This window comes from Arvicanthis niloticus, chromosome 13 (genome assembly GCF_011762505.2).
Source record: "Arvicanthis niloticus isolate mArvNil1 chromosome 13, mArvNil1.pat.X, whole genome shotgun sequence".
In the NCBI taxonomy this organism is placed as follows: domain Eukaryota; kingdom Metazoa; phylum Chordata; class Mammalia; order Rodentia; family Muridae; genus Arvicanthis; species Arvicanthis niloticus.
Genome location: NC_047670.1, coordinates 64368359 through 64390092, shown reverse-complemented (window position 1 = coordinate 64390092; position 21734 = coordinate 64368359). Strand labels below are relative to the sequence as shown.

The following is a 21734-nucleotide window of genomic DNA, read 5'->3' as shown; positions in this document are numbered from 1 at the left end:
CTGGCGTCCCGGCTTTGAGAGATGCTCCAAGCTAAACACAACTGAAGAACCAAATCTAGGACCTGAACAGAAGAGAACATGAGCATTTTTGTTTCTGAGGATAGTTAACCTCATTCAGTATAATTCTTTTCAGTTTCATTTTTCTTTCTACCTGAATATAATTCCACTGTGTGCATTTGCCTCATCTCCATTTTTACATTCAACTGGAAACCTGGACTTATTCCATTTCCTATCTATTGTGAATAGAGTGGTAATGAGCTTGAATACACTAATACAAATATCTCTGTATTAAGATATAGAGTCATTTGAATACATGCTAAAGACTTGTACAGCAGAGTCACGTGGTAGATTTACTTGGAGTCTTTAGAAAAACCTCCATATTGATTTCCAAGGTGACTATAGTAGTTTGAGTTTGCATTCCCACTAACAGTGTCTAAAGTTCTGTTCCCCTAAATCATTTGTTATCGTTAAATGAGATAGAATCTTCGACTAGGTTTAGTCTGCATTTTCTTCTGATAGATAAGAATTTGACTGTTTCCTAGCCATTTGTAAATTTTCTTTCACGAACTTCCTGCTTAGTTCAAGTCCCATTGTTCACTTGGGTCGTTTTCTTTTGAGTTTAGTTTAGTGAATGTCTTGTGAATTCTGGTTGCTAATCCTGCATCTCATATATAACTGGGTAAGATTTTTCTCCCATTCTATTGACTCCCCTAACAGTTTCCTTTGCTGTAGAGAATCCTTCTAGCTTCATGATGTCCGCTCTGCTGGTCTTATTTCCCATGCTGCTGGAATCCTGTTTAGAAAAGCATTGCCTATATTTATATTGCAGCCAAGGGTGCAGTGAGATCACTGAACTAGACTACTCCATGGGTGTAAAGAAGGGTTTATTCAAACTGCCCAAGCTTTCTCTTGGAGGTCAATATGAAGAGTGAAACAGTGGGGAGTTGCTTCTGGTTATAAGGAAGAGGTTATGTTGTGATGAAAGGTAGGCACGTTAGCTGAAACAGCCTGGGAACTAGCATGGAGCTTTGGTCTGCTGAAGGCTTACATGAGTTAACCAGGAGCTAGATGTTCATTCTGAAGACATTTGGTTATAGGAGACAGATAAGGAAAGTGATGATTTTTCCTAACAAATAGGAACCCGCTTGTCAAGGTTTCTGGGAAATGCTGACTTTAGGCAGCATCACTTTGTTTACCCACTGAGAGTGCAGCCTAGGCTGAGCCCAGGCTGTCACTTAGGACATTGCAGGTGGCACAGCCATTGTGGCGTTTAGCAGCCCATGTTATACCTAGCATATATGTTAAACTGTACTCCCTGCTTTTCCTGTAACAGTTCTAAGGTATCTGGTCTTTTAATAAGATCTCTGATTCATTTACAAAATTGAGTTTTGTGCAGGGCAAGATAATATGATTGTGGTTTTCATTCTTCTACATGTTACTAGGATTCTAGCACTATTCATGAAGATGTCTGTCCTTTAATGTATATTTTTGGATCCTTTGTAAAAAAAAATCAGGTAGTCATAATTATTCATACTTATATTCGAGTCTTCTATTCTATTTCATTGATTTATGAATCTATGTTTGTGCTAGGATCATGCTGATTTTATTTCTATGGATCTGTGTACATAACTTAAAATCAAGTATGGGGATATCCCCATACAATGGTATTTTTGAAAATGATTGCTTTAGCTATCCTTGGTCTTTTTTTTCTCTATAAATATTTTAAGAAGTGTGTGTGTGTGTGTGTGTGTGTCCGTCTGTCTGTCTGTCTGTCATCTGTCTGTCTGTCTGTCATCTGTCTGTCTGTCTATGGATTGTCTCCCTGTGGTTTCTTTGAATCTATTTTGCTTTTAGTAGATCAGCCATTTCCACAGTTTTAATTCTTCCCATCCATAAGTAAGGAAGAAACTTCCATCTCCTAGGGTCTTCCACAATTTCTTTCTTCAGCGTCAAGAAGTTTTGTTATAGAAGTCTTTGGTTTCACAGGTATTTGACTGTTAATGGCTATTACGAATGGGATTGTTTCACTGATTTATTTTTCAGTTTATCTGTCATTGGTAAGGAGGAGGTCTACTGATTCTCTGTGCTAATTTTGTATTCTTTCCTTTTCTGTAGGTGATTTTTAGTTACCATAGTTTTGGTATGTTTTTTGGAGTTGTTGTTATTGTTTTTGATAGAGCCCTTGGGATCTCTTATGTATTGCAGCCTGCTGTTTTCTTATTTATATCCCTTGTATTTCCTCCTTCTGTTTTCTTGCTCCAGATAAGACTTCAAGCCCTATATTGAATAAGCATGAAGAGGATATGCATCCTTATCTTATATCTGATCTTAGAGGGAATACTTTGAAGTTGTCTCCATGTAGCATGGTATTGGCCACGGGTTTTTGATACACAGAATTTATTATATGGAAGATACCAAATCATTCATTGCCAAAGTGTACCAATGAACAAGACAACATCTCTTATCATATGCTAATCTGTGTTGAATTTCTTATGCTTTATTAAAATTATTTCACTGTTTACAATCTTCATGGCTATTTACCAATTGGTAACAAAATATTCCTCTAATTTAAAGTATGTGTGTGTGAATGCTTTATGTATTTATGTAAAATATAGCAACCATATATAAGAGAAAGCATGTATCTGTTAGTCTGACAGTGGCTTAATTTGTTTGATAAGATTATCTCCAGTTGTCTCTACTTTCCTACATATAACATAATTTGTCCTTTGTAGATTAAAAAATTTCCATTGTGCATATTTCCTACATTTTTTACACATTTCTCTGTTGTTGGACACTTAGTTCTGTATGTTAGCTATTGGGAATCGTATACACTGAAGTGCACTGCCTCTGTGGTATTTGTTTGCAACTATGTGTAGAATAGCTGGCATGTAAGTTTCCAGGCCTTATTCTGTCCTCCACCCCCTGTCGTTGTCAGAATACTGGGATGACAGATGCACCGTTATCCCAATGGTTCTAGAAATCACAACTCAGAATCTTATGCTTCTGTGGCAAGTGCTTTATCCACTGAACCATCCCCTCAACCCTTCATTTGCATTTCTCTGGTGGCTTGTAAAGTTGAGCATATCTTTATATGTATACTGGCCATTTCTTTTGAGAGCTGTTTGTTTATTTTATTAGTTTTATTAAATACTGAATGGGTTGTTTGAGTTATTCATTTTTTGGTTTTTGCATTATTTGCCTATCCTAAATATTAATTTCTCATTTGATATGTAAGTAGCATAGGTTTCTCCCCATCCTCATTCAATGTCTTTTCCCTTGATTAACTGTGTCCTCTGCTATGCTGAAGGTTTTGAGCTTGATAAAAGTCTTGTTTGTCCACTTTTAGCTTGATGTCCCATGTGACTGGATTTTTTTAATTTTATTGGATATTTTATTTATTTACAATACAGATATCTTCCCCTTTCCCCATTTCCCCTCCCTAGAACCCCCTATCCCATCCCCCCTCCTCATTTATGCTTTTATACCATTTTGATTACATTCATGTATTAAGGTCAGTTCTAGGTTGAGGGTCTAGCAATACAATAGATACAAATAGTCAAGGCATAAGCAAGACAATAAACACAAATAGTCAAAGAGCAAGGAAGGCATTAAACACAATTACACAAACACTCCCATGATCACTGTTTCTAAGGGCTTATCAGGATGACCAAAACATCTGAGTCAACTTCCCTGTCCTAATACAGTGACTGGATTTCTATTCAGAAAATCTTCTCAATGTCAACTTCTTGAAATGTTTCCCCCACTGTTTTTTTTTCAATAGTTTCAGAGTCTATGGTCTTTGATTTGTTTGGATCTGGTCGTATACAGGATAAGGGTAAGGGATTTAGTTTGATGCTTCAACATGTGCACATCCAGTGTTTCTCTACACCATTAGTAAAGAAGACGTCTTCTTTTCCATTGTGGATTATTGCCATGGTGCAACTGTTGCTGTAGTGCTTTATCTGGGTTCTTCATTCTACTCATGGATCTCACCCTGTGGATGCACCAGTACCATGCTGGGTTTCACTGACATGGCTTGTAGCATAACTTAAAATTGAAATGACTGTCGCATCCTGCATGATTCTTTTTGCTCCAAATTGCTTTCACTATCTGGGATCTTGTGTGTTCCCACAACCTGCAGCTACCATATACTAACCAGGGGGGACCTCCAAGTATGTGAGCTAAAAGCAGGAACGAGACAAGGCTGCCCACATTCTCCACTCCTAATGATAGTGTGCTCAGAAGTCTTAGGTCTTAGTGAAAGCAGTAAGACAAGAGAAAGAGATAAAGAAGGGGGAAGAGTTTCAAGTATCTCCATTTGCAGATGCTATGATTATGTACATAAAATACCCTGAAGACTGTTAAAGCTGATAAACAATTTTGGGAAAGTGGCAGGATACAAAGCTAACAGACAAAAGTCAATAGCCTTCCTATGTATCAGTAACAAAAAAGCTGAGGGAAATATCAAAGACGCTTTCCCGTTTAAAAGGGAGGGAGGGAGGGTGGAATAAGTACAACCAGGAGAGGAAAGGCCTTTTGCAATGAACCTCTAATACATCGAGGGCTGAGACAAAGGATAAGAAAGGATAAGACAAAGAAGATGGAAACCCTCCAAAGCTTGTCACAGAGTCAGTTCCACGAAGGTTGCTATACTGCTGAACACAACCCAGGCTGACTGTGATGCCCATCAGAATTCTGACTTCATTCTTCAGAAAAATAAGGATATTTTTTAAAAAAAAAATATTCTGTTGTGTTTTATTTTGTGTGTGTGTGGGTGGGTGTGGGTGTGGGTGTGGGTGCATGTTTGCCAAAATGTACCGTGGGAGTCAGATGTCAGACTACAACTTGGAGGATTCTGGAGTCAATGCTTACCCTCTAGCATATGGAGACCTTTTCAAAGACTGAGCTCAGGTCATCAGGATTAGAGGCATCTTTCCAACCCTGAGAAACAAAAGACTTTTAAGAACTTAGTTCTGTGATCCTAGGTACTGGATTAGGACTGTGTTTTTTCCAAACTAAATCAACTTCAATGTTTTTCTTTAGAAGCAATTTCATCAAATCCTTTAACTCACCCTTAGAGAGAAATCCTTAATTCTCATTGTGCTCATCAATTTGTACGTGCTCACTATCTATGCAGTGATATCACATACACCTACATCAGAATGCTAGGAATATTCTAATGTGTAAGTGAAATTTAATACAAGTCCATGTTTATCCAGAGTAGCCATCATTTAATCATTTCTTCAAAGACTAGGGTACCAAACAATTGAGAATATAGTGCCTGGCAGAGTGAGTGCCTAGCATTCTTGGAATCCTCTGCCCAATCCTCAGAACTACAATGTTTTTCAAGTACTGACAGCCACTAATAAACCATGTCTCTCTAGGAAGTTGAAAATAAGACAGGAGCCTTGTTGTCTTGGATATTGTATATGAGTAACAGGGAAAGAAACCAAAGGGAAATTTTAGACAATGAACCAAGTGGTTGTTATGAAAATCTGTGAAGGAGCTGGGAGGGACATGAACGGGGCATGGGCAGAGCATGGGAGCATGGGAGGGGCATGTGCAGGGGACAGGCCAGATGCTGCCTTAGGATGATGTCTCACTGAAGAGTATCTCAAGAGCCAGCTTCCAGATAAGAAGTCAAGCAGCTGAGAGCTGAGGAGATAGCTCATTCATTTAAGCATTTGCAAGTGTGAAGCTCTGCGTTCAGATTTCTAGAATGTTCATCAACAGCAGGTGAATGTAGTCGTTCACCAGTAGTTCCCAGCCTCAGAAGACAGAGACAGATTCCCAGAGCAAGCTGGCTTCCAAAACTAGCCATATTGTGCTCATGAGCTCTGGGTTTGATTGAGAGACATTGCCTTAAAGAAAAGTAGGGTGGAAGATCAATAAAGGATGGTTCCTAACATCAATCTCTGGCCTCTACATGCATGTACACACATGCACATGCAGCATATATATATACACATATACATGTATGTGTATATGTGTGTGTATGCATTATATATACATGTGTGTATGTGTGTATGTGTATATGTGATATATATATGTATATGTGAGATATATATATTAGGATGAGACCAAACCTAATAGGCACCTAGTAGGAAATTATTCTTCATTTCCTCTCACCTCTGCATCCAACCAAGCCAGAGCAAGTCTTCTTTACAGTACTGACAAAATATGCCATACATTACTAACTGTATATAGTCTAGTATGTATATATATATATATATATATATATATATATATATATATAGAGAGAGAGAGAGAGAGAGAGAGAGAGAGAGAGAGAGAGAGAGAGACTATATATGTGTAGGGTGGAGAGACAAAGACAGAGACAAAAAGACACATAGAGAAACACAGAGAGAAACGGAGACAGAAAAGGTAATGAAAGAAAAAGAAGTCAAGCAATTCAACATGTGAGAAGAATAAGTTTCAACAACAGTATCTACAAAAGCAGAGGCAAGCATCACTTGATTTTCAGGAAAGAGGCTTCTGTACTTATAATGGGGCTGATCTGTTACACTGGAGATGAAATAGAGAGGTCAGTGTGGGTTTATGTATAGGGATTTTCATTGTGTTGCTTAATGAAGAAACACAGAAAGGAAGCTCTTTTAGTCACACCAAGAGAATTGTGAATCAAGAATTTCCCAGACACATCAGGTCTTATAGTCATTCCATCTCTAGGCCAATGTAAGGAGTTTAAATTATAGTGAGTACATCCCTTAAGTGGTTTTAAGTATAAGACGTGTGTGTGTGTGTGTGTGTGTGTGTGTGTGTGTGTGTGTGTGTGTGTGTGAATAAAATTTGCTTTTCATTTCATAACTGATCTCTTTGATATGTGAAGCTTAATTTATGAAATAGAGGTGACTTTTAGAGGCCATTTGATCCTGGTGGGAGATAGTGGCTTCACTCGTCACAGCACAGTAGATTCCAAGAGTTAGTAATGTGTGGCATATTTTGTCAGTAGTGTAAAGAAGACTTGCTCTGGCTTGGTTGAATGCAGAGGTAAGAGGAAATGAAGAATAATTTTCTGCTAGGTGCCTACTAGGTTTGGTCTCAGCCTCTAAATAAGCTGTGCTGTCCTTTATTCATTGTGACAAACAAGATGAAGGTAGTCAATGTGTGGCATCAGCAGTCTGGTCCTCTCTGCTAAGTTACAGGTGGTAAGTGAGCAACTGGGATAGACTCTTTTACTAACACCATTCATAAAACCTTTGTTACACATTACCTTGGTCCTCAATGAAATTTTTTAAAGTTTTCTAATATTCTATTAGTACAAATGTTTTCACTGATTTTCCATTTCATTTTTCTTTCACTGTTTGATGTTTGAAATTACTGACATTATCAATTTCCTTTCTAGGAAAGCATAGACCTGGGGGAAATCATGTTCTCTCTTTGCTATTTGCCAACTGCTGGCCGCATGACCTTGACAGTGATCAAGTGCAGAAATCTGAAGGCAATGGACATTACTGGGTCATCAGGTGTGTGTGTAGCAGATGATAGCATATTCCTGAACAAATCATTTCACAAATCTAAAGTTGTGTGGCTTTTAATGTCTCTGCTGTGGGGTAAGATAAAATTAGGAGGAATTACAAATTGAAACGTTATCAATCACCTTTTAGGTAACACTCAAATTATGGAATCTTTGAAAACTGTCAATAGATTGACTTTGAACTTTGGTTTTTCCTTTCTTTCTTCCTTTCTTTCTTTCTTTCTTTCTTTTTTCTTCCTTCCTTCCTTCCTTCCTTTCTGCCTTTCTTTCCTTTCTTCCTGATCTAATCAATCTAGAAATGTCTAACTTACTTTGTTCTCCCAAGATTTCAGCTTAGACTTTGACTGTGATCTTCAGCTGTGGATCAAGACCATACAAATATATGTTTAAGTTGAATATATTCCCTTTACTTGTCTGCAGAGAAGCAGATGAAACATAAGTTCACCATTGTATTTGCATTCTCAACACGTTTCCAGTAAACACTGGGAATGTCTAAAGACACTACAAGAAACAAACAAAAGCAATATGTCAAGGAACTCTTGAGAGAAATTTCTCCTTGGGGGAAATTTGAGAAAGGAGTGAAACACGGCGCTTCCTTCTTTCTTCCTTTTATGGTTTTGAACATAAACTTTTGTTGCAGTGTTTGCCTCAAGAATTATGAAGTGATACAAACCAGCAGGTGACAAAGGAAGAGACAGGTTATTGTGTATGCTTTTTATGTGTATTCTGTCAACATCTTAATTGGGGACTTCTTCATCCCCAATTAAATTTTTTAAACTATAGAATGGGAAAAAAGAGGTAGAAGAAAAATTATATTTATCTTAGTGAAAAACTGTGGGTCAATATACGTTGTTGAATGTCAACAAGGTGCCCAACATGTTATTGTTTATTCTGAGCTTTTATTGTGTGTTTTAAACCAAGCAGAACACTGTCAGAGTTATCATGAAATTTGAAGTTATTCCTCGGTTTTGTGAAGCTTTTCCTCACGAGTGTCTGTGTTTGAAAAGTATTATCTAATTCTACCTCACAGCAGGTATATGCATCAGCCAAGGAACTACTGGACTTGTAAAAAGCAAAGGATGCCATCAGAGATGTGATAGGAAACAAAGGGCGACTCTCTCTCACTCTCTTGTTAAGAGGAGAACTAAGAATACCTTGCTTGAATAGTCGACTGATTATATCTGCCTAGACAGAGTAATCAGCCCTTAATAATTCTGCAGCACTAAGGTCTGTCAGATGATCCTGGGCCAGAAGGCTGAAGATCAGATGCTCCAAGGTTTTGTAGTATAGGGAGTGTCCAGGTGTTCAACGGTCTATATAAATTGGCTAAGTTTTAGAAGCTATGCTTTGTGCTTCCCATAATTTTAGTTAACTCAGCCATTCTGGATTTCTGACAGGGTTGAAAACTTATAGTCTCATAGCCAATCCTGGCTATTTTCCTTGAGAGAAAAGATTTGAGTGGTTGGTTTTCAGCTGACATTCATTCTAAAGCCAAGGAAAAAGCCAGGTTCAGAACTGTTTTAGTTAGGAGAGATGACAGAGGTTCTGGTTAGTCAACAAAATGATGGACTGGGTATTAGGACTATCTTGTACCTCACTTGTACAAATTGGCATGATTATGCTCTAATTGTATTTTGAGAGAAAAGTTTTATTTTAACAGGAAGGGTGATATGTAGGAAGAGCTAAGGTGGGAGGAGTACTGAGAGGAAGAGAAGGAGTAAGGAGAGGAGGAGGAGAAGGAGAGGAGAAGCTAGGTGATGAGAGAAAGAAAGAGAGAGAACGAGAGGGGAGATATCGAGGCAGATGTTCACATGTCTCCACCAGTCAAAGATAGTTGATATATCTAGGTTGAGTATTGGGTTACACTTCTGATTAGCACTACCAAACTTATAAAGCCTTTGGTTAACATTTTTAAAACGTGTATAAAAGCAAAAAGGAAAAGGGGGCATGGGATAAGGGTTTTCTGGGGGGGGTGGGGAGGGGGAATGGGGAAAAGGGATGGCATCTGAAATGTAAATAAAATATCCAATAAAAAAAGAAAAAATAATTATAAAAAAAGAAAAGAAAGAATGCCTTGCTTAGTGTCTTCCAGGTGTTAAAAAGGTATTTCCAGGTGTTAAAAAGGTTAGATATTGACATTGTCCCCTTGCATGCACCAAAATGTACATAACCCTAGTAACAAAATACTTTTTGTTCCTCAAAATATAGATACACATTTTTCTAGAGTTTAAAATGCTCAAAAAAATCTTGCTCAAAAATTCAAATCTGAGTCAAAAGAGTTATGACTGTAGGAATAAACAAAATAAGATCAGGAGTCTGTAGCCCCTAAGTAAGTTATTTAATTTTAAAACCATTAACACCAAAGAGCTCATGAATATTCTTATTTAGTAGAAATGAAACACAGTGCTTTGTGCATACCATGGATGCTTCCATTTTAATAAAAGTACCTTCCTTCTCATAGATCCTTATGTCAAAGTGTCTCTGATGTGTGAGGGACGAAGACTTAAAAAACGGAAAACAACTACAAAGAAAAACACTCTCAATCCTGTGTACAATGAAGCCATTATTTTCGATATCCCTCCAGAGAATGTGGACCAGGTCAGCCTGTGCATTGCGGTCATGGATTACGACAGGTGGGTGGAGGCTGCTTGTCCGTGATACAGAACATCAAATTGTCATAGCTAAGTCGCATCTGAGTCCAGGTTACTCACTGTGACAGAAGATGTAACTTAAACAACAAGGAAACAATTCTCCAGAGTCTACAGATTTAGTTTGGGTTTGGTTTCATCTCCAAAGCAGCCTTTCTTAACATTCGCATGAGGCTGGAGAAAGAGCAAGTCTGGAAGTGTATGAAGTTCATGACACACAGAACTATTCAGAAGTCTTTCCTCAAAGTAACAAATATTACAATTCAGAGTTAGCTTTATGAGATGGGATACCCCACAAGGACAGTGGTGCTCACCCCAGCTCCAGAATGAGCTGCCATCAAGGGCTAGTGCAGTGTGTCTGTGAGATTCACTTTCTCCACTGGTAAACTGCTAACATCCTGTGGAACCGGGGTGATGATGGGAGGGAAGACACATAGCAGCCTGGGAGGCTGTGACATTGCTCATTGTCTTTGTACATGTCTTTGTTGATAACTCTACCACTCATTTAGAACATGAGTACAAAATGCCTAAGAGAATATGAATTGAGTACTATGGGGAATGACGGTAATGTGCCATTCAGTGTCTCAAACACAACCCCCAAGTTAATTAATTAGTTAATTAATTAATTAGTTAACTAGTTAATTAATTAGTTAACTAATTCATTAACTAATTGATTAAATAAATGGGCTTATATCAAAGGAAAGCACCTGTGATGACTTTCCAGAGGTAATAAAAAAATCTTGAATTATCCCACATTTCAAACCTTAAAAATACTGTAAATGTCTTCATGAACAACTCTATTTTGCTTTAGCCACTCCCACTGACTTCTCAAAGCAGTGAGGTTGGGTTAAATACACCTGAGCATGTCCTCAAGCCATTGTTAAGGAAATAGATCCTAATATCCCTTAAATTAAGATTATAAAGATTATTTCTACAAATATTCCCGCTGGGACACTTAACATAAAAGAAGAGCAGAAAACACACCAGAGCATCCTGAAATCACACCCATCACTTTGACGCCTATCAAATCTCTTTGATACCTATCAAAGTGACTCTGTGTGAAAGACAGTCTTTCAGACTCTTTCAAATTACACTGTGTTTCAAGAAACAGATGATCCAGAAAGTTGTGGTGCAGAGACTGAAACTTAGCCCTCAGAAATAACAGGCAGGAGGCGCACTCTCAGCTACGTGGTGAGTCTGAGGGCAGCCTAAGCCACAAAAGATCCCATCTCAAAAAGAATAAAGGGGAAGGAAATCCAGCTTGTGGGGGGCTTTACTGAGAGGCCAGCTTCTGCTGTTCACTCTGAGGAACCCTGCTAGGTATCCATCTGTCTTGTTTATGAGATAAGATGATAGACTCAGAGTCATAAGCTTGGGAATAGTGGTATCATTCAACTCAACGTACTTGGAAAACAATCTTTACATAGTGGACTCTCAAAAATATGAGTTACCTGAGTCCCCGTGGCTATATCTACAAAACATTTCCATGCCTAGGGCTTGGGAAACATTGCAGAAGAGATGGGTAGAAAGACTGGAGTTTTCTATGAGATTGAGTCTCCTAGTAATGTCAGAAACTGCAGCCATAATACATCGCCAAACATGACTACCTAAATGTGAGCTGACTACACCTACTGACACCAAAGCGGATAGAGAAAAGCCCACTGGGCTCCAAACTTACACAAAAAGAACTATAGGCAACTGAGGAAAACTGGGAGAGAGAGAGAGGAGGTCTTCCCCAGACAATAGATTGTTCAGTACCAAACAGCCCTAGAAACACATAAACAAGTAACATTACACAGACTGAACAACTTTTACTCACAAATATATGTGTCTAAACATGTACATATATGCATACGGTAGCATTTAATTAAAAGAGCCATGAATGTGAAGGAAAGTGAAAAGGCAGCATTTGAGAGGATTTGGAAGGAGAAAGGGAAATATGGTATAATTATATTTTAATATCAAAAATAAACAAGTAAAAAGTAAATATCAGCTATCATTGCTATTGGTTGCAGTGAAGACAGGACATAAATAGAAAATAGTAATGTCAAACAGTATGCTTTGTTATGCAGTGATAAATCACAGTGGCGGGACTAAACAGAACCCTAGCCTACTTAGTTATAGTGCCAGCATCAGTGTACTTACTCTTGTAATTTAGAGTCAGTAAAATAGAGACTTTTATGCAAGAAAGTGAGCACTGCCCTCCCGGCATGCAGTCTAAGCACCATCACAGAGCAGGCCTTGTGGAAGAGTGGGGTTTTCTTTGCAGTGTGTGTGTTGGGGTTGTGGGGGGTGATAGGGCTCCTTCCCAAAAAGCAGCACTGTAAAAGTGTGGGGTGGGGGTCCTGCTGGTGTTCCCTATGCATGTGATCTCATTGTCAATGTGGCAAAGAGCTGAAAAAGTTTGAGAGATTTTTTTATACAGATTTACTTTGCATGCTGATGTTGTTTAGTAAGTTACCTTTGCATCTTTTTTGTTGGCTGGATGGTTGGTTGGTTGGTTGGTTGGTTGGTTGGTTGGTCAGTCGGTAGGTAGGTAGTTTCTTTAGAGACAAGATGTCATGTGTCCCAGGCTGACCTCAAAACTTTCTCTGGTAGCTGATGATGAACTTGACATTCTGAGTCTCTTGTCTCCACCTCTCAGCTGTGCCTCACACCTGGCCTAGTTAATTTTTTACTTATGAATTTCCATTTAATCAAAAGGGGTATGCAACAATCTCTTCTCTGTAGGGAATGTTTCAACATGTTCCATACATAATGGAAATCAAAAACAGTCGTGAGTCCCATAAATACTGTTCTTCCTACATGTGAGGATCATCATAAAGCCTACTTTATACATTGTGCACAAGAAGAGGCTAATAATAACAAATAATAAATTAGAACAATGATAGCAATATACTGTATTATAGACCACTGTATAACATTGGTGGATTATTTGTTTCTAGAACTTTGTGTTAGATATTTTCTGACAGTGACTGACCATGGATCACTAAAAGTACAAAACATGAAATCTGGGTCTGAGACTACCATAACCTGCAGGACCTATTGCTTTAATGATCAGTTTTAAATTCTACTGAAATGTGGAACATTCCACTTACTTTTGAATTGTGACATTGAAAATATGATATTCCTCGTATCCTAGGGTTGGACACAATGAGGTCATAGGCGTGTGTCGAACTGGACTAGACGCTGAGGGTCTTGGGAGAGACCATTGGAATGAAATGCTGGCCTATCACAGAAAGCCAATCACACACTGGCACCCCTTGCTGGAGGTAAGGATGCTGGCGCCACCTCTACCTTCAGATACTACTGTTGCTTAAACATCTTTTATCTGCTAACTTTCATTGGACATTTCATTTATTCACCTATTTGACAAAACATGCTCTTGCTTTTGTTTCAAAGTCTCTAACACTGTCTATTCAAAGTTCTGTGTGACTTGAGGAGTTTTAAAAAAAAATAAGCCCTCTAGATGCCTGATGCTCCTTGTTCAGTAAGCCTGGAAAAAAGAGTGTGTCTTTTCCTTTGTGTAGCCGTAGGCTTTTGTCAATGGCCAGGAGCCATGGTCTTCAGTTCATTACTCAGTAGGAACTGAGCCCTGGCACTGATTCATTATGAAAGAGTCTCTTTCCCTAAAGCCCCTTTTCACTTATAAATCCTTAATTAAGCACTGTCATCTGATAACCTCTGGGTATGTCCCAGATGCAAGTCTGGTCAGAAAGAACATACAGAGATTTAAAATATCAAGACACCAACTTAGCTGAGGTCAAAGCCTGGCCATGCTATGCGAGTTTAATTATAAAGCTTAGTGAATGGCTGACCTTCTCTAAGTTTCTATTACGCCTCTGCAGTAGGAGCAACTTACAATGAGGACGCGGAACATTACGTCACACAGGCTGACTCAATACTCTTGATAGCTGTGTCCCTGCCTGATTATGTTAGGAAAGAGGATTGGTTACCCATTTTCCTCTCTTAGAACTTTTGGTCAAGGTTAGTCTGCCGGAGGTACAAAGTATTGCTCTGTTTAATGTCTTTTCCTTCCACAAAATCAGTTGGTGGAACTTCCTCGAGAGCCACATCAAGAGACATAATGGGTGTTCACAGAAGAAGAGAAAGGATTTTGTGAAGTTTCATAAAATGAATACTTAGAATAGCCACAAAATAAATAAATTAGTAAAAATTTAGCCTTTTTAAGGAGTAAGTTGCTGCTTTGTGCATTAAGCTTTGGTTTTCAAATGGGAAAGACTGTGCACTGTAACTGACCGAATGTATCAGTAGGACAAGGCTTCCGTCTCAACTTAGTTACAAGAATGAGACCCTGGCTATGTTATTCAAGACATTCTGTGGGAGTGGGGCAAACATTTCATGTTCAGGCAGTGGAAGTAAACTGCTATCCCAGATCCCTGTTGTAGGGATAATCTCTTGTGCACTGTGTAAAAGCACTCACGTGTCAATAAAGAGCCGAATGGCCAATAGCAAAGCAGGAAAGTTGGATATATGGAACTTCCTCAGTGTTTTGGTGGCAAATCCCCACACCCCTCTCTTTCCCAGAGTTCTCCTCTCTCTCCCGGAAGTCCTGCCTATTCTTTCCTGCTCCATTCCCACAGAATAGAAGCATGGTGGCAGGAAGCCAGAGCAGGAAGCAGAGAGAGCACATTTTTATCCACACACAAGAAACAGAACAAACTTGGAGAAAGGCACTGGGAGTATAAACCTTCAAAGCCCACCCAACAAGGTCATATGTACCAAAGGTTCCATAACCTTTCCAAACAGTCCTTAAATATCTGAGTCTATGAGGGACATTTCTCATTCAAACTATCATAAGTCTCTTAGGTCTGCAAGTTCTTGTTACTTTTATGGTAATTGCCTCAGTTAGGGTTTTACCACTGTGAACAGACACCATAACCAAAGAAACTCTTATAAGGACAACACTTAATTGGGGCTGGCTTACAGGTTCAGAGGTTCAGTCCAGTATCATCAAGGCAGGAACATGGCAGCATCCAGGCAGGCATGGTGCAGAAGGAGCTGAGAGTTCTACATTTTCATCTGAAGGCTGCTAGTGGAAGACTGACTTCCAGGCTGCTAGGATGAGGGTCTTAAAGCCCACACCCACATTGACACACCTACTCCAACAAGGCCACACCTACTCCAATAGGACCACACCCTCTACTAGTGCCACTCTCTGGGTTGAGGATATACAAATCATCACAGTAAGTAATAGTATAGAAAAGAAAACTAAATATCTACCACAAAGTGTGGGACTCTTCTAAATCCATAAAGGTTACGAATGACATTATTCTGCATACCCTTTATATCCAAGTACTGTGTATTACTGGAAATATTTGAGTTTTCTCTCTGCCTTGGAAGGTAAGTTCTGAAGAACATGGGGGTTACATAAATCTTTTCAGGAATTTGCAAACTGTGTGTGAATATCCACTGTTAACAGAGAGATACAATTGCCATTATGTATTTTTTTTTCTTTATTGGATCATATATTATGAAATTCCTGTCTTTCAGTTACCTGGCCGGGCAACCAGCTTTGATAGTCAAGGATCCTGTTCTTCTCCCAGGCCACCATCCACACCATAAAAGCCTCCAATAAGACCATATCACAGAAAGACCTAGAATCACGTGCTCACTGAATCAGAAACACATACACACAGAAAATGCACACACACACACACACACACACACACACGGAACATTTGACTTCTTCATTTAAAATATACCACACACACACACACACACACGGAACATTTGACTTCTTCATTTAAAATATACCCATGATAATTAATAACTTGATGCGTAATTTCTTTTGGCTTATTTGGCGTATTTGTTTTCAACTTTGAGCATATTAATACATTCTACGTGAGTACTAATAGTCCTTAGTTACATGCGGTGTTTTATTTCCATGTCTTCTCTCTACTAGCACAGTGTTTTAATATGTTGTAATTCTTGGCCTAAGCAAAGAAACAAGTTTTTTGAGAAGAGAATCTACATGTATGTAAAATTAAATATAGTTTATGCTTGTGTTGTGTGAAATAGTGAAACATGTCATTTCCAACTGTATACAGAGTTCTATCTAAACTTTGATGTGCATACTTAAATTAATGCAACAGAATTAACTCCTTTAAGTCCTAATTAATGTCATGTATCTGATAATGGGCTTTTTTTTTCCATAATCATTTTTGTCATTGAGGTTTGTCTCTCAAGCTTCTGTTTTGGGGACACTCAGATAAGCTACAAAATGGAGAATCATTTTGAATATAGATGTACAAAGTGATGTTGAGTGCCTGGAAAAGGAGGCTACCACCTTACAGTGTCTTACTGTCGAGTTAGTCGGACACCTGGTGTACTGCTGATGGGTAGTTTTACTCCTAGTAATGTTCACCTCAAGTGTAGCCTGAGGTATTCTTAAGTGTCTACAGTCATAAGTTTGTCTTTCAAGGTTCCCCAATACTGTGGTGTGTTTGTTCTGTAACTTGTTGCTGTCATGTGACTCCTATGCTTTTGATGGATCACACTTAATAGAAACCAAAGGTCCAGCAAAGCCCTCTGTGCCCATTGTCCTGTAGATAGACAGGTATTGACTCCTCCCACTCAGGAGCTCATCACTAGAGCTGGACAGTCTCTCAAGGACAAAATATAGATGCATGCTATAAACAGTACAACTTTAACATTTAATAAAAATAAATACATTTCAAAGGTCCAGACAGACAGCTCTTTAATGAAAGGAAGGATTAATGATCAGACCATTAGAGGTTAAAAAAAAAAACTATGCAGATGCTTTCTCTTTTTACAAGATAGAACTTTCTTTGAAACCAGGTCAGCTTTTTACTGTCTCATTTTAAGACCCTCTTGGAAGGAGCCTAGATGGAATTACAATAATCTTGCTTCTGAGGTGTGCATATTTAAAGCTTATTCCACAATACGATTTCTAAAAAGGAAGAAAATTTATATTTGAAATTTTAAAACAAGTTCATTAGGATGAGGTAGTTTTATCACAAATTGTGAATTTTTATATTTGTAAAAATCCCATATTTCAAACATTATGAAGTGTATTTTTAAAGTCTTGAAATTTCTCTCATAAAGATTCAATTGCTGTTAACCAGGATGCAAGCATGTCTCATATTAATATTTATAGCATAAACTCAGTTCTGCCAAAAGCTTTGGAAAAATGACTATGTCCAGCTAATGAAAACATACTACTAAACTTTTTCTCATTAAAAATAAGAGAAACGCATCTGAAAACACTTGACCGTCCTGTCAGACCAAACCAAACAAACAAATAAAAACAAAATAACTCTACTCATTACAGAATCACTCAAGATGACAACTTATCTTGAAGACTTTGTTTTACTGTGAAATGCAAACCACTAAGTTGAGAGCAAAACCCTTATCATCTTAGTATGATAATATTTTGGGAGAGGCTTTATTAGTAGATACGGATGTGACATTTCTCAAGTCCGTAAAGTATGCATTTTCACTCAAAATGATATCTTAGAGACTTACAAAATCGCAGCTAATTTCCTAAGAACAGGCTAAACCTTCTTAAGAACAAGAGGAAACTGGCAGGTAGCCAGGATATTTTAAATATGAGGTGATTAAAATAAGATTAGGGGGGTGGGGATGAAACCCAAAATTACAAGAGAATTAAATTGATGCGTCAAAGCATTTACTACGCTATGTTAGAGATTAAAGAGGATAAATCCACAACTGTCTTTCCGTTAATGTGTGAGAGACGTTTTCTCAGAGTGATGGACAAGTTCATTAGAACAACCGTTCATTCAGAGAAAATAGAATCCTCGAGGGTCTGACGAAGCTCATCCTTATCTTACCCAGCCACACACAGATACTTCTCTGCTTGTGAACTACTGTTAGTTTCTCAGTATTTAAAATATGGTTCAGTGTTCTAGATGTCCCCCCACCCCCCACTAACTTGTGGAAGGCCATGTGCAGGTCGGCAGAGCATGAAGCTGTCATTTAGGTATTCACTAAACTCCCCAGTTTTAGGGATTCATTCAGGGACTTACCACTATATGCATCTAGGAAAAAGACTCAGTGTTGCCTTGTGGGAGGGACAGCACTGTTGCTGGGCGGGACAGCACTGTTGCTAAGGACTGAATATGGTAGACACCAGTATGTGTCCAGTGCAGTCTTTTCACAAAACCAGAAGCTGATTGGTTTGGAGTCTTGACTTTTTTTTTTTGTTGTTTCTTCACTAGTGTGAAGATTCAATTTTAGTCCCAAGGTCTAGGCATTATCACTAGCTTCCTAATACACGTTTCTCAACAGTTCCTGTTTCCTTTCTCAGGCCACCCTGTGTTGCTGGCACTTCACATAAACTCACCCTACTCAGACACACTCAGTTCAAATGCTAGGACAAATGCCAGGGAAGTAGTGACAGGAAGAAGAGCCAATCACGTACCTACACGGAGTTTCGTGGGGTGTGCACACGCTAGTTACTGCAGGGAGCTCACAAACGACCAATTCTGACTCAGGGTTTATACTAGAGCAAATGTATTTTTGAGCTACTTGGTTGTGATGTTTAACTGATATTCACAACTGTGCTTACTCTCCTGGTGTGTTTATTCTTTTAAAGGTTTCCAGGGTCAATAAAGAACTAGTGGTCTCTTGAAGCATTCACTTAATAGTTACTTCAGAAGTTAAGGGAAAAAAAGTCAAAATTCCATTCCCATATCAATTCTACTATCTATAAAACAAAGTATAATTTATTCCAGAAAGAGATGTCCAAGCAGACATCTTATTTTATTACAATAAAGGAACATAAAACTATAACATTGAACACAAATCAATTTCTTTCTACCTCTTCAAAAAGACTACTCTATATCATTGTTCAGCAGAATTTCTCTGGTTTTTGTCATAATAGCTGTGATATTACCAGTTCGTTTATTTGCAAGTAGTTAGATAACTGGGTTGGTATGGCCTTGAGAAACCATTAGGTCTCTTTGTTAAATGTAAAGAAAATAAGACCTGTGTCACAACTTGGTCTTATAACAATTACAGTCGTTCTAAACTCACCTGGTTGGTTTCAGTGCCTGTAATTTTCTAGATTAAAGGAGTACTACTGTCAACAAGTAGATTTTTAAAAGCCTAAGATAATTTAAGTAACCATATGGTTATTGAAAAAGATATTAAAGCAAAGAAAACAACAATATAGAGATGTAGAAAAAAAGAATTCCTTCATATTTTAACTCTTAGTGGACAGTAGATTCTCGAATGTTATCTCAAAACTCCATGACTCAGCATTTAATTATCACTCAGTGGCATAGCTCAGGATATGATTTATATGAACCTGCTGTGCAGACCTAATATTTAGGACAAAATGGGTTTAATATTTTACATGAGATAAAGAGCCAATTAAATAAAACACTGTTTCCAGAATGTTATCTCCTGGGTATTCTCTTAACTAAAATTTTTTTCATTAAAAGATCAATATTTATTCAATAATCTGTCAGCTAAGATTAGGATAGCTACTTATCTTCTACCATGAACAGTTAACCAAAACCATACATATTTGACCAGTGGCATTACATATTTGACCAAAAATGCATTTTCATCATGGTTAAATCATTATTTTCTTTTCCTCATGTCTATCATGTAACTAATTTGAAGTCTGATTTGGTAGCTTGACAGTGTTGTGCTTCAGAAATAGAGAAAATCACTCAGTTAAGGACCAAGGTAAGCCTTAATGATTTACTTAAATAAAACATTTGAACACTAAAAACACTGACTGAAAAAAAATAAGGAAAAGATGTCTAAGAGACATGATAGTATTTTGTATGTCTGAGATAATTAAATATACTCCTCCCTGGAGAAATATTTCTATAAATCCTATTTTTACCTCTATTATGACAAGAGATATGAGTTGCTCTTGATAAGTTTATATGGAAATGTTTTCATCTCAAGCCTGTGATAATTTTTGATGTAGACCATGAGACCCTTTCCAAATTGTGAGACTATGTCTGATTTTATCACAGAGGGTAAAAGTAAACCGTTGTCTTCTGACATTTTGTTGAGTTGCATCTACTGTGTAGAGAATTCTGTATTTGATGAACATAGCATTGAATTTTAGTTATTCAACCTCTTAAGGTTTTTGTTTTCTGAAAATAATTTCTTGAACAGTGATACAATTCACAGATACAAGTCAAAACTCATTAAGGTTAAATTAGTTTCAATGTTGCAAAGTGAATGTGTAAGGTGGTTAGATTTCCTGAGGCTTTTCAAATAGTTTCTCTTGCACATCATCTGAACATTAAGAAAGGAAATATATTTCCGTGATTTGCTGAAAACTTTGTGCACCTCAAATAACTCTTATCCCCAAGATTATGTAAAACAACAAAATAATCATTCTGCAGAAATATTTATATAAAACATTTCATAGGTAGGTTTCATCAAGATTTGCTGTTTTTCTTGTAAAGTCCTTTACGCTTTGCATTTAAGGAATGTGGCAATATCAGTGTAAAGAGTTCACTGCAAAAAGGAGAAGCAGGTAAAATTCCAATATGTAAAATATTTGCATTTATAGCTTCTTCCTTAAACAAAAAAGTACAACACGCAGGTTGTCAACATTAGCTGTTATTGACCCAACAGAGCAATGACTGGGTTCACATTCAAACATGGAGAAACTACAGAGCACTGTGAATTCAGAATCAAGATAAGTCAACAAGAAAAGAACTGCCTCCTGTCATAAATGTGATGTTCCTTCTAACTCTTTTACGAGTAGATAGTCACCATGTATACTGGTAGAAACTGCTAATGATCATCTCGCAGAGCCTCAGGCAATTTAAACCCATCCTAGTTCATCTTTCTTGTGGTACTTCTAAGTCATTGCTCTCACTGTAACCTTTTAAGTGAAGTTTGTGATTTAATACTTAGCCATTGTTTAAATCAGTCGCTGACTTTTACATTATAGAACAGAAACCGAAGTCTTGAAATTTGTGTTTCTGACTTTTGTTCGGTGACCAGTCATTTGTGAACTTTGGCATCTTATAATCATATTACTTAGAACAGCTGTTTCCTGTAAACCCTCTGAAAGATGTTTGCAAATTGTGTTTTAGCATTTTTACTATGTCTTCTTTAGAGTGTATGAACATATTTGTCAGAATCAGATGAATTATGTAACAATGAAACCTCAAAGCTGTTATGAAGGGTAGTTCATAATTACTTTTGTAAAAGAAATGGAAAAGCACTTGAAATATAATTTTACTGTTTCGTATGTATTTTAAAAAAAGAAATAAAGTAATTATAAATAATCTTATCTGTTAATTTTTTTTAAAAAATCCCTTTTCCCAATTTAATTTTGCAAAATAAATATGAAGCATATCTTGAATATAAATTAAACATAGTTTTCCAGTTGCCTTTAATACTCTCTGAAGTGGATCAGAAAAACCCAGTGCTATTCTGCACCACCATAAAGGCTTCTGTAACAAAGCAAACCCTACTAAGAGAAGAACATAAGGAGTACACCTAGCTGATCCCAGGGTTGGAAGGTAGCTCTGTCATAGAACACTTGTCTAGAAAGCATGAAGCCCTGGGCTCCAACTTCAGCAACACAACAAAAGAAACTGTAG

At 37.7% G+C, this 21734-nt stretch overlaps 1 protein-coding gene across 1 annotated transcript in view; it reads left to right on the top strand.

Moving 5' to 3' along the window:
• Syt10 (synaptotagmin 10) overlaps positions 1–21379 on the top strand; it is a 62915-nt gene extending 41536 nt beyond the window's left edge. Inside the window, exons 4-7 of the mRNA XM_034517324.2 lie at positions 7364–7484; positions 9957–10128; positions 13286–13415; positions 15658–21379. Of these exons, the coding sequence (XP_034373215.1) occupies positions 7364–7484; positions 9957–10128; positions 13286–13415; positions 15658–15729 (495 nt within the window). The 3' untranslated portion in view covers positions 15730–21379. The remainder of the gene's footprint in view (positions 1–7363; positions 7485–9956; positions 10129–13285; positions 13416–15657) is intronic.
• The last annotated feature ends 355 nt before the right edge of the window (positions 21380–21734 follow it).